Source organism: Sus scrofa, chromosome 1 (assembly GCF_054392235.1).
Source record: "Sus scrofa isolate SSC_HxYL_T2T_F1_AM1 chromosome 1, Sscrofa_HxYL_maternal_Yorkshire_Landrace_v2.0, whole genome shotgun sequence".
NCBI classification, from domain to species: domain Eukaryota; kingdom Metazoa; phylum Chordata; class Mammalia; order Artiodactyla; family Suidae; genus Sus; species Sus scrofa.
The window spans coordinates 279,348,546-279,361,426 of NC_139383.1; the positions used below are offsets into that span (position 1 = coordinate 279,348,546).

Sequence of the window (12,881 nt, forward strand, 5' to 3'; positions counted from 1 at the left end):
GGAGCTACAGCTGCCAGCCTACACCACAGCCACAGCAATGCAGGATCCGAGCCGCATCTATGACCTGCACCACAATTCATGGGAACGCCAGATCCCCAACCCACTAATCGAACCCAGGGATCAAACCCACATCCTCATGGATACTAGTCGGATTCATTTCCACTGTGCCATAACAGGAACTCCCTAGTTCTTAATCTGCTAAGTCACAGGGGAACTCCAGGTGCCCCACCCTTGTAGCACTTCCTGAAAGCTCTCTGAACCCCTCTGCTTTGGAGGCTTCTTTGCATGGGCACAACTGAATCAGTTATGGCCACTGGTGATGGTCACCCTCCCGCTCTCTGCCCTCCCCCAGAGTTGGGATTGTCTGGCGCAGAAAGTTCCAACTCCATAATCCCAGGGCTGGTTCCCCTGGCAACCAGCCCACATCCTTAGGGGCTTTCCAAAGGCCACCTCACTAACATAAATTCAGGTGTGATCCACCGGGGTTTGTTATCAGTAACAAAAGACACCTGTATCAGTCTTTTCACTTAGGGCATCCCTAGGGTTTTCAGAGCTCTGTGCCTAGACCAGATGAAGACCAAATATACATTTCTTAATGTAAATCGCAATGCCATAACCACCCCCTGTATTTCCATAGTATTCTGTACTTTCCCATCTTTTTTTTTTTTTTGCTTTTTAGGGCTGCACCTGCAGCATATGGAGGTTCCCAGACTAGGGGTCAAAGAATCAAGAGATGTAGCTGCTGGCCTTCGCAGGATCTGAGCTGCGTCTTCAACCTACACCACAGCTCACGGCAACACCGGATCCACTGAGCCACGATGGGAACGCCCCCTTGTTACCCCTCTTCACAGCCCTTAGTCACATATGATTGTTTCTTGTCTGTCTTCCCCACCAGAGTATGAGCTCCTTGGAGTCAGGGAACATGGTTATATTGCTTCTCATTGTATCTGCAGCCATTACCACGGCACCTGGCACAAGAGTAGGTGCTTTATAAGTATTTGGATGAATGAGTGAACAAATGACTACTGTGTACAACACAATGGATGGCGGAAGGAAGCAGGTGTTTTGCTACATGTTTCATTAGGTCCATGTAAATTGTATTAGATTTCATTTACTTACAGGTAATAGAAATTCTCTTAAACCAGCCAAAAAAAAAAAAAAAAAAAAAAGAGAGAGGATCCAATGGTAGGAAATGTGGCCTAGCCTCAGGAGAGAGTGGAAGCAGGAATTAGAAAGCTGTCAAAACCCATCTACTTCCTCCCTCATTTTCTCTGGGGGAATCTGTTTCTTTATGTAAATGTTTCGTTCTCTTCATTTCCGTACTTTGGATTTCTCTGCTTCTCCACACATGGTAGAAGATGGCCACCAAATCCAGAAATCTACTTGAATTCCAAATTCTTGGGAGAGAGGATCTGATTGGCCCATTTGGGGCCCAGGATCTACCTTTGACCCTCTCAGCGAAGGCTGGAAGGTCAAGGTGTAATACAACCAAGTCTTCTGGGATCTACCTCTGGGGTTGGGAGAATGGGGACCATTCCCACAGAAGAGGGTTTATGGACTAGGCAGACAGCCCCGGCAGTGTCTGCTCTAAGACTTTTTGGAGGTTGGCCCCCACATTCCCTTTAAAGAGATCTGATGGTTGTTCACTGAGGCTTTTGAGCCTTTTCTCCTCATTTTGAGCATTTTCCCCTCGCCCAAGGTTGCCAACCATTATAAGCCATGGGACGTCCCAATCCAGGAACGGGGTGAAATGTTTTCTAGGAACACACCAGTGGGATTTAACCACCTCAGAGGGCCTCTTGCCCCGGTACGAACACGCCAGCTTCGTTCCCTCCTGCGCACCTCACAGCATCTGGGTGTTTGGAGGTGCCGACCAGTCAGGAAATCGAAATTGCCTACAAGTTCTGAATCCTGGTAAGTTGCCAAAGGTTATTTTATTTTAACACACAGGTGCAGCTATTATGTATATTTGAAAAGTGTAAAGTGGACAAAAGCTATCCACAATCCTATCTCATTAAGGCTATTAATAGCATTGCTCTATACTTACTTCCTTTCTGTCTTTTCGCCGCTTCTTTTTTTTTTTTTTTTTTTGCCTTTTTTAGGGCCGCATCTGCAGCATATGGAGGTTTCCAGGCTAGGGGTCCATTCAGAGCTGCAGCCTCCGGCCTATACCACTGCCTCAGCAACGTAGGATCCCAAACCCACTGAGCAAGGCCAGGGATCGAACCAGCTTCCTCATGGAGGCTAGTTGGATTTGTTTCCTCTGCGCCAAAACAGGAACTCCATCTCTGCATTTTTTTTTTTTTTTCAGGGCCACACCTTCGGCATATGGAAGTTCCCAGGTTAGGGGTCGAATCAGAGCTATAGCTGCTGGCCTTAGCCACAGCCACAGCAACTCGGGATCTGAGCCACATCTGCAACCCATGCCACAGCTTGTAGCAATGCTGGATCCTTAACCCACTGAGTGAGACCAGGAATTGAACCCGCATCCTCATGGATACTAGTTGGGTTCTTAACCTGCTGAGCCACAACGGGACAACGGGAGTTTCTGGAATCTTTTTTTTTTTTTTCCTTTTTGGCCACCCTGAGGCATATGGAATTCCCAGGGGAGGGATTAGATCCGAGCCAAAGTTGAGACCTAAGCCACAATGTGGCAATTCTGGATCCTTAACCCATTGTCTTGGGCTGGGGATTGAACCTCCATCCCAGTGGTCCCAAGGTGCCAATGATCCCTTTGTACCACAGCGGGAACCCCCTGAATTTTTTTTCTTGGCTTTTTAGGGCCATACCTGCTGAATATGGAAGTTCCCAGGATAGGGGTCAAATCAGAGCTACAGCTGCTGGCCTAAGCCACAGGCGCAGCAATGCCAGATCATCTGCGACCTAGACCACAGCTCAGGGTAACACCGGGTCTTTTTTTTTTTTTTTTTTTTTTTGTCTTTTTGCTATTTCTTGGGCCGCTCCCACGGCATATGGAGGTTCCCAGGCTAGGGGTCAAATCGGAGCTGTAGCCACCGGCCTACGCCAGAGCCACAGCAACGCGGGATCCGAGCCGCGTCTGCAACCTACACCACAGCTCACGGCAACGCCGGATCGTTAACCCACTGAGCAAGGGCAGGGACCGAACCCTCAACCTCAGGGTTCCTAGTCGGATTTGTTAACCACTGCGCCACAACGGGAACTCCCACACCGGGTCCTTAACCCACTGAGTGAGGCCAAGGATTGAACCCACAACTTCATGGACACTAGTCAGATTTGTTTCCACTGTACCACAACAGGAACTCCCTGAAATCATTTTTAATGGCTGCATAATACTTTTTTTGTTTTTTGGCCACACCTGAGGCATGTAGAAGTTTCAGGGCCAGGGATTAAACCTGCATCACAGTGACCTGAGCCAGTGTATTGACAGCATGGGATCCTTAATTCACTGCACCACAAGGGAACTCTAATACTCAATTTTGTGACTACCATAATTCCCCCGTTTTTTTTTTAACATTTAGATTGTCTTTGGAGTTCTCTGGTGGCTCAATAGGTTGAGGGTCCACTGTTATCACCACTCTGGTTTCTGCTATAGCGAGAGTTTGGTCCCTCGCCCCACAACTTCCACATGCCGTGGGTATGGTTGAAACAAACAAAAAACATTTAGGTTGTTTTCTTTTTTTTCTTTTCTTTTTTTTTTTTTTTTAAGGCTGCAACCCAAGGCATATGAAAATTCCCAGGCCAGGGACTGAATCCGAGCTGCAGCTGCAACCTAAGCTGCAGCTGCAACAATGCTGGATCCTTAAACCCACTGTGCTGGGCCATGGATCAAACCCATGCCTCCTAGCAACCTGAGCAGCTGCAATTGGATTCTTAACCCACTGTGCCACCGGCACAAACTCTTGTCTTCAGACTTTTATCATAGACAGCAAAGCACTGAACATCTTTGTTTAGATGTCACTGACTATATTTCAAATTGCTTTAGAATTCATCCCCAGAAATAAAAGAACTAGATGAAGCAATGAACTTTAAGGCTTTTAGTACATGCTACCAAATTACTCTCTAGAAAGAATTTTTGCAACTTATCCTCTCTCTATCTGTGTTTTTATTCTTTTTTGTTTTGTTTTGTCTTTTCTAGGGCCGCACCCGAGACACATGGAGGTTCCCAGGCTAGGGGTCTAATCAGAGCTGTAGCCGCCGGCCTACGCCAGAGCCACAGCAACGCGGGATCCAAGCTGCGTCTGCAACCTACACCACAGCTCATGGCAACGCCAGATCCTCAACCCACTGAGCAAGGCCAGGGATTGAACCCACAACCTTATGCTTCCTAGTCGGGTTTGTTAACCACCGAGTGACACCCGGAACTCCCATCTGTGTTTAATAGGTCTTGTTTCACTCTTTTTTTTATTTTTTAATGATTTTTTTCCCACTATAGCTGGTTTACAGTGTTCTGTCAATTGTACACTGTACGGCAAGGTGACCCAAACACATATACATATATACATTCTTTTTTCTCACATTATCATGCTCCATCGTAAGTGACTTGATTCACTCTTGACCGAGTGAATTTTTAAGCACTGCTAATTTGATAGGCAAAAAAAACCCTTGTATCTAATTATTTAAATATGCATTTTGTTAATTAATTGTAACCTGGACATTTTTTACCTAACAGTCTACTTTTTACCTAGCCCAATTCCCTCCATCAACAATAGATTTCTTGGAGTTCCTGTCATGGCGCAGCAGAAATGAACTTGACTAGGAACCATGAGGTTGCGGGTTTGATCCCTGGCCTCGCTCAGTGGGTTAAGGACCTGGCGTTGCCTTGAGCTGTAGTGTAGGTCGCAGACATGGCTCGGATCTGGTGTTGCTGTGGCATAGGCCTGTGGCTACAGATCTGATTAAACCCCTAGCCTGGGAACCTCCATATGCCGAGGGTGCAGCTCTGAAAAGACAAAACAACAGCAACAACAAAAAAATAGATTTCTTTGCACAACATCTGGTGTTCTCTGTCACTTTGGGATGGTAATTCTTCCTACCTTGTTAAGTTTGGCAAGAATTTAAATTAACTCAAACCTGGCACATAATTAATGCTCAGTAATTGCTATTATGGTTGGTGTAGCTGTGGTTTGACAGATGGAAATCAGTGCTGGAACCATGGCCTTTTGATTTTCAGTGATGGATTCTGTTTAAATAAAATACAGTGAGAATTTGGAAAGGTTCTGTCAAACAAATTGGTTTTCCACCAGATCCTTTTTCCCTCCTAGAAAGTATAATTTGACACAGTGCACAAGAAATATGAAAGATGTAAGTGAATCATTAGTTACTTTTGTTTCTAGGGCAAGTCCCTCAGCTAGCTTAGGACTCCTCTCTGACTATTTGTGCTAATCGCAGGATCTTCCGATCCTGGGAATTGTGTACCTTCTAACTCCCCCTAAGATCCAAAAGCTCTCCAAGATGTGTAGCTATAATGACAATTACATTAAGCTTTGGATGGAGGCTGAGACTTGTTTGGTCTTTGGATTCATATTACAAATGCTTCATGCACCACTTTGTATGTTGAAGACCTTTGCAAGTGGCACAGAATCTCCCGGTCAAAAATAATGCCTTGGAATTCCTGTGTAGCTCAGCGGGTTAAGGATCCAGCATTGTCACTGCAGGGGCTCAGGTCGCTAATGTTGTGACGTTTTGATCCTTGGCCCGGAACTTCCACTTCCACATGCTGCAGATGTGGTAAGAAAGGAGAGAGAGAGAGGAAGGAAGGAAAGAACGGAGGGAGGGAAGGGCGGGGAGTGGGGGGGAGGTAAGAAACAAAAAAGAGTTGTTGGAGTTAACGAACGTGAGTAGTATCCATGAGGACTCGGGTTTGATCCCTGGCCTTGCTCAGAGGGTTAAGGATCCGGTGTTGCTGTAAGCTATGGTGTAGGTCGCAGAATTGGCTAGGATCCTGCGTTGCTGAGGCTGTGGTGTAGTCCGGAGGCTGTAGCTCTGATTCAACCCCTAGCCTGGGAACCTCCATATGCCACAGATGAAGCCTTAAACACACACACACACACACACACACACACAAAAGTTGTTCCTGATGTGATGTGTTGTAGTGGAGAATATGATAGTTTTGACAGATGTGTTCAAAGCCCTACTCTACTATTCACCAACACTGTGACCTGGTAGGGGAGGGATTTAAACTTTCTAAGCTTCTGTTCCCTCATCTCGAAGTGGAGATACTTCTCACCCGCCTCCCAGGGCTGAGTGAGATAGTGGGGGTGGCACAGTGCTCAGGGCAGTGGTTCTGCAGAGGGAAGATGCTCAGTTACTGCGTGTCTTTCTTTCTTTCTTCCTTTCTTTTTCTTTCTTTCTTTCTTTTTCTTTCTTTCTTTCTTTCTTTCTTTCTTTCTTTCTTTCTTTCTTTCTTTCTTTCTTTCTTTCTTCCTTCCTTCCTTCCTTCCTTCCTTCCTTCCTTCCTTCCTTCCTTCCTTCCTTTCTCTTTTTAGGCCCACACCTGCAACATATGGAGGTTCCCAGGTTAGGGGTCAGTAGGAGCTGTAGCCAATGGCCGACACCACAGCCACAGCCATGCCAGGTCTGAATCCCATCTGCGACCTACACTGCAGCTCACAGCAATGCTGGATCCTTAACCCACTGAGCGAGGCCAGGGGTCCAACCTGTGTCCTCACAGATGCTAGTCAGATTCGTTACCACTGAGCCACGATGTGCTCAGTATTTCTATAAAATTCATGCTTCATTCTGAAAAGAAAGAAGCTTCTTACCACTGAGCCACGATGGGCTCAGTATTTCTATAAAATTCATGCTTCATTCTGAAAAGAAAGAAGCTTCTTACCACTGAGCCACGATGGACTCATGTATTTCTATAAAATTCATGCTTCATTCTGAAAAGAAAGAAGCTTCTATATGCCTACCCAGGTGGTGACATTTTTTTCTCAACTCAGAAGAATGGAAAATGCAGAGACCTTGGTGTTATTGAAACAGAATTTGGATTCCAACTCAGCCATTTACTAGCCATGTGAGCTTAAATGAATGACTTTATCTCTGCTCCAATTCCTTTTCTGCAAAATGGGGAAACTACTATTTATTTAGCACTTGCTGTTTCGTAGGAACAGTTACTACCACTACTGAGATTGTAATAATATTTTCTACTCTCTAATGTCCACATATCCTGAGCAACTTGGCATATTTGGTTTCTCACATCCAGTGGGAGTAAATTTTAGCAGATATTGGGCACCTCTAAATGGGCACAGGGCAGGGTAGACAGCGAAGTGGAATAGGATTCAGAGAGGATGTTTGAAGGCCTCCAAAACCAAATTGACCTCATTCTTTTCTTTTTTCTTTTTTCTTTTTCTTTTTTCCTCTTTAGGGCCACACATGTGGCCCATGGAAGTTCTGGGGTTAGGGGTCAAATCAGAGCTCCAGCTGCTGGCCTACACCACAGCCACAACAATTCCAGATCCAAGCTGCATCTGTGACCTACACCACAGCTCATGGCAATGCTGGATCTGAGCAAGACCACTGAGCAAGGCCAGGGATCAAACCTGCATTCTCATACATACTAGTGGGGTTCTTAACCCACTGAGCCACAACAGGAACTCCAAATTGACCTCATTCTTAATTGTACTTGTGGCTTTTCAATCTTGGGAATTTGGGTCTCTGGGCAAATTCTGAGTATTGTCCCCTACCCCTCCTTGAAGTTGGTGGCATGAGATCCCTGCCTAGGCCAACACTATCCCCCTGGGGGATTGGGGTTTGAAAGGTGACCTGCCCAGCCCCAGAGTCAATGTCAGAGGCCCCTCAGCCTGGGTGTTTTATTTTATTTATTTATGTATTTTTGTCCTTTTTTTAGGGCCATACCTAAGGCATATGGAGGTTCCTAGGGTAGGGGTTGATTTGGAGCTGTAGCTGCTGTAGCCTACACCACAGCAACAGCAATGCCGGATCCTTAACCCACTGAGCAAGGCCAGGGATCGTACCTGCGTCCTCATGGACACTAGTCAGCCATGATGGGAACTCCCAGACTGGGTGTTTTTGATGCTTGCCTTCTCTCTGGACCAGAAACCAGGACTTGGACCATGCCAGAGGTGACCAGCCCACCCCCATCACCAAGAACATTCCATACATCATCATCAGTGATTGGAAACCAGCTGTATGTCTTTGGGGGCGGAGAGAGAGGTGCCCAGCCTGTGCAGGATGTGAAGCTGCACGTGTTTGATGCAAGTATGAACTGGGGGGCATCCTGGGGTTGACACTTACCTGGTTGGGGCCACCTGGCCTGCAGCTTACCTGCTGTGGGAATCGGAGGTTAGAAAATGACAACCTGGCGGGGGCGGGGGGGGAGGGAGGGGGGTCCTTACTTAAAGACTTCTTCCTGTATCTCTAGCTAATATCATCATAGCAAATTTCTCATAACAAAATTTGCATTTAAAAAAGAATAATTATCAATTTAAAAAATGTAAACAGGGAGTTCCCATCGTGGCGCAGTGGTTAACGAATCCGACTAGGAACCATGAGGTTGCGGGTTCGATCCCTGCCCTTGCTCAGTGGGTTAACGATCCGGCGTTGCCGTGAGCTGTGGTGTAGGTCGCAGACGCGGCTCGGATCCCGCGTTGCTGTGGCTCTGGCGTAGGCTGGTGGCTACAGCTCCGATTTGACCCCTAGCCTGGGAACCTCCATATGCCGCGGGAGCGGCCCTAGAAATGGCAAAAAGGCAAAAAAATAAATAAATAAAATAAAAAATAAAATAAAAAATGTAAACAGTATAGTTTATAAAATAAAGTAGAGGCTTCCCCTTAAACCTTTCCTTCCTACTCCCCAGAGAGAGGTAAACCCTATTAGCAATTCCTAGTGTCTCCTTCCAGACTTTGCTGTGCATTTACAAGTCATATACACATGTGTATATGAAAGTTTAAGAACTTTCTATGAATTATTTATTATTCTTTTATTTAATGGCTGCCCACAGCAAATGGAAGTTCCCGGGCCAGGGATTGAATCCGAGCCACAGCTACAACTGCAGCAATGCTGGATCCTTTAACCCACTGCTTGGGGCCTGGGGATTGAACCTGCATCTCTGCAGCAACCTGAGCTGCTGTCAGATTCTTAACCCACTGGGCCACAGCAGAAATTCCAAATTTTCTATGAATTTTGAAATTATATAAAAACTTAAAAACACATATATGGAATCATTAAATTATAAATACTTGGAGTTCCCATCATGGCTCAGTGGTTAACGAATCCAACTAGGAATCAGGAGGTTGTGGGTTCGACCCCTGGCCTCATGCAGTGGGTTAAGGATCTGGGATTGCCGTGAGCTCTGGTGTAGGTCGCAGACGCGGCTTGGATCCCGAGTTGCTGTGGCTGTGGTGTAGGCTGGCAGCTACAGCTCCAATTGGACCCCTAGCCTGGGAAAATCCATATGCCACAGGCATGGCCCTAAAAAGACCAAAAAAAAAAATATATATATATGTGTGTGTGTGTGTGTGTGTGTGTGTGTGTGTGTGTATGTGTATATATATGCATATATATATGTGTGTGTATATATATATATGTATATGTATATATATATACTTATCTGCCTCTGACTTTTGGGGGGCTAAGGATAGATCTTGGTACTAGTTGAAAGCATAAACTTTGAAGCCCGTAACATGGTCTGAAGACCAGATCTGACATTTACTTTCTTTTTTTTTTGCCATTTCTAGGGCTGCTCCCACGGCATATGGAGGTTCCCAGGCTAGGGATCTAATCAGAGCTGTAGCCGCCAGCCTACACCAGGGCCACAGCAACGTGGGATCTGAGCCGCGTCTGCAACCTACACCACAGCTCATTGCAACGCTGGATCCTTAACCCACTGAGCAAGGCCAGGGATCGAACCTGCAACTTCATAGTTCCTAGTCAGATTCATTCACCACCGAGCCACGACGGGAACTCCTGACATTTACTTTCTGTATTACATTTTTTTTTTGGCTGCCCTGTGGCATATGGAGTTCCCTCCCAGGCCAGGGATCAGATACAAGCCACAGCTGAGACCAGTGCTGCAGACCCATCACCCACTGAGCTGGACCAGGGATTGAATCTGTGTCTTAGTGTTCCAGAGACCCCGCCAATACCATTGTGTCACAGCAGGAACTCCTATGTATGTTTAAAAAGAGAGATAATTCTAAATGTAGTATTTGTATCCAGTACTTTTCACTTAAGCATTTCCCCTGTAATCACAAATCTTTCAATGTTTTTAATGCATATATTAAAGTTAATCCATTCACCTGTTGATGGACTTAGGCTACTTCCATTTCTACTCTTATAAACAATGCTAGGAGAAACATTATTTATGCTTAGAACTTTTCAGATTATTTCAAATTGTGTTCCTTTTTTTTTTTTTTTTTTTTTTTGCATTTTAGGGCCATACCCACAGCATGTGAAGGTTCCCAGGCTTGGGATCTAATCGCAGCTGTAGCTGCTGGCCTACACCACAGCCACAAAAATGCTGTGGCTAACCGCTGAGCCACGATGGGAACTCCCTCAAATATATTCCTTGGAAAAATGGGGGCTCCTCAAACAACCTTTTGGCATGCCACAAATGTTAATTCAGCAATAAATTGTTGGCATGCCTTTGTCTCAGCTAATTTTTGTAGCACTCCTTTGAAACTTTCCTGATAAGTTGAAATGATTGATTTTCCTGAACTCTGTATATGTACGATTTTGAAGCTATGAAGGTTTGTCAACGGGTAGAACACATCTGCACTGTCAGAATCATAACCATGTTAGTACTAACTCTCGGGTATCGAGTACTTTCTTTGCGCCTGTGATTTCTGTACATTATCTCATTTAATCCACACTTCAACCCCAAGAGGTAGGTATTATCAGGGATCGTCTTTACCCCCATTTTGCAGCTGCAGAAACTGAAGCTTAGAGAATTAACTGGTGCAAGGCCACATAGTTATTCAGCGAAATAACCCGGTTTTAACTCCAAATCCCATGTTCTAACCCCTCTACAACCACTTCAGAAAGCCCTGCTAACTTTAAAAGTAGTCTTTTTTTTTTTCCCCACACCCTTCCAGCAAATCAATAAAGGATATTGTCTTGAAAAAGAGAAGACTGAAAGCCTGTCCCAGAAAAAGCAGACTCATTCTTTGTAACTCTGGGCCATTCTTAATTCAAAGCAAAGAGTGGTTCCTTAATGCCCAGTAGAAGGGGCAGGCATATTAAGTAGTAAATTCTCCAGCCCTGGAAGTGGATCAGCAGAGGCTGTAAAGGCTGTAGAGGGAGGAAGGTCTGGGTTGAGTTGGCAAGTTGCAATGAATGACCCCCAGATCACTCTGTGCCTGGCCTCTCTGCTCGCTGGGAGGTGTGGCTTGGCTATATTCCTCATGTTCTTGCTTCATAGCTTTGTCATCTGATGTCACTGAATTTATTTTTCTAGACACCCTGACCTGGTCACAACCAGAGACACTTGGAGAACCTCCATCCCCCCGGCATGGTCATGTGATGGTGGCAGCGGGGACAAAGCTCTTCATCCATGGAGGCTTGGCAGGGGACAAGTTCTATGATGATCTCCATTGCATTGATATCAGTAAGTAGGGCGGAGGGTGTGGGGGCTTGTCTGCTTAAAATTAAAATATGCTTTGATTGACTATAGCCTTGCTCTTAGGTGTGGGTGCACTTGACCAGCCAGCACAGTCTTCACTAGATTCTGTCAAATGTGGCCTGAATAATAATAATAATAATAGCGGAGTTCCCGTTGTGGTGCAGTGGAAATGAATCCGACTAGGAACCATGAGGTTGCGGGTTCGATCCCTGGCCTCGCTCAGTGGGTTAAGGATCTGGCATTGCCGTGAGCTGTGGTATAGGTCGAAGATGCAGCTTGGATCCCGAGCTGCTGTGGCTGTGGTGTAGGCCAGCAGCTGTAGCTCCAATTAGATCCCTAGCCTGGGAACCTCCATATGCCCTGCATGAGGTCCTTAAAAAGAAAAAGAAGAACAATAAAAACAAGTATGTCCTGAGCAATCCTGAACATTTGCCATGTACCTAACCATTAATTATTTCTTATCCTTCCAACAACCCCACTCTCTCATTAAAATTCATCATGCTTTGCGTCTCCCAAGAACATGAGAATTGTTTTTAAGTGTTTGAAGGGCTAATGTGCTGTGGAGAGCCTGGACTCTTTCTGGGTCATTCTTGCAAACTATGAGCTCCCTTAGGGCAGGCATTTTGTCGCTTTTCCCCAGCGTATTCCTAGCACTGAGCACAGTGTCTGGCAGGCAGCAGGTGACAAGTACCTATCTGTTAAGAGTGGACAGAAGGGAGTCCCCATCGTGGCTCAGTGGTTAACGAACCCGACTAGCAGCCATGAGGATGAAGGTTCAATCCCTGGCCTTTCTCAGTGGGTTAAGGAGTCGGTGTTGCCCTGGCTTTGGTGTAGGTTGCAGATGTGGCTGGGATCCTGCGTGTGCTGTGGCTGTGGTGTAGGCCTGCAGCTATAGCTCTGATTGGATTCCTTACCTGGGAACCTCCATATGCTGTGGGTATGGCCCTAAAAAAAAGATAAAAGCCCAAAATAATAATAATAATAACAAGTAGGTGAAAGAACAGACCACGAAGAAGCAAAGCAGGGCACAAAAAAGAGTGGACAGAGGAAGGAGGGAACGTATTCTGCGTGGCTCCAGATAAAAGCATTAGAACCGTGATCAGAAGGCATGAGAACTGCTACGGAGTGTATCAGGTTACCTCACCAAACAATGGGTTCTCTGCTTTGGTGACATCTGAGGCCAGACGACACAAGCTGGGATTCCTACATTGGCTAGGATATTTGGTTGGATGGGGTGATTCTCTCTTCCAACTGTGAGATGCAGGACCCCTACCTTGTACTGACAGATGAAAAATATCTTCACAAAGGCACTCCTTGC

General features: G+C 45.8%; 1 protein-coding gene across 7 annotated transcripts in view; it reads left to right on the forward strand.

The window, feature by feature from the left end:
* RABEPK (Rab9 effector protein with kelch motifs) overlaps positions 1–12,881 on the forward strand; it is a 30,911-nt gene that overhangs the window by 14,533 nt on the left and 3,497 nt on the right. For 5 of the 7 annotated variants that reach the window (XM_005654539.4, XM_085011474.1, XM_085011370.1 and 2 more), the window contains 3 exon segments: positions 1,762–1,914; positions 8,041–8,202; positions 11,399–11,548. In XM_005654539.4, the coding sequence (XP_005654596.1) occupies positions 1,762–1,914; positions 8,041–8,202; positions 11,399–11,548 (465 nt within the window). 7 annotated transcript variants of the gene reach the window in all.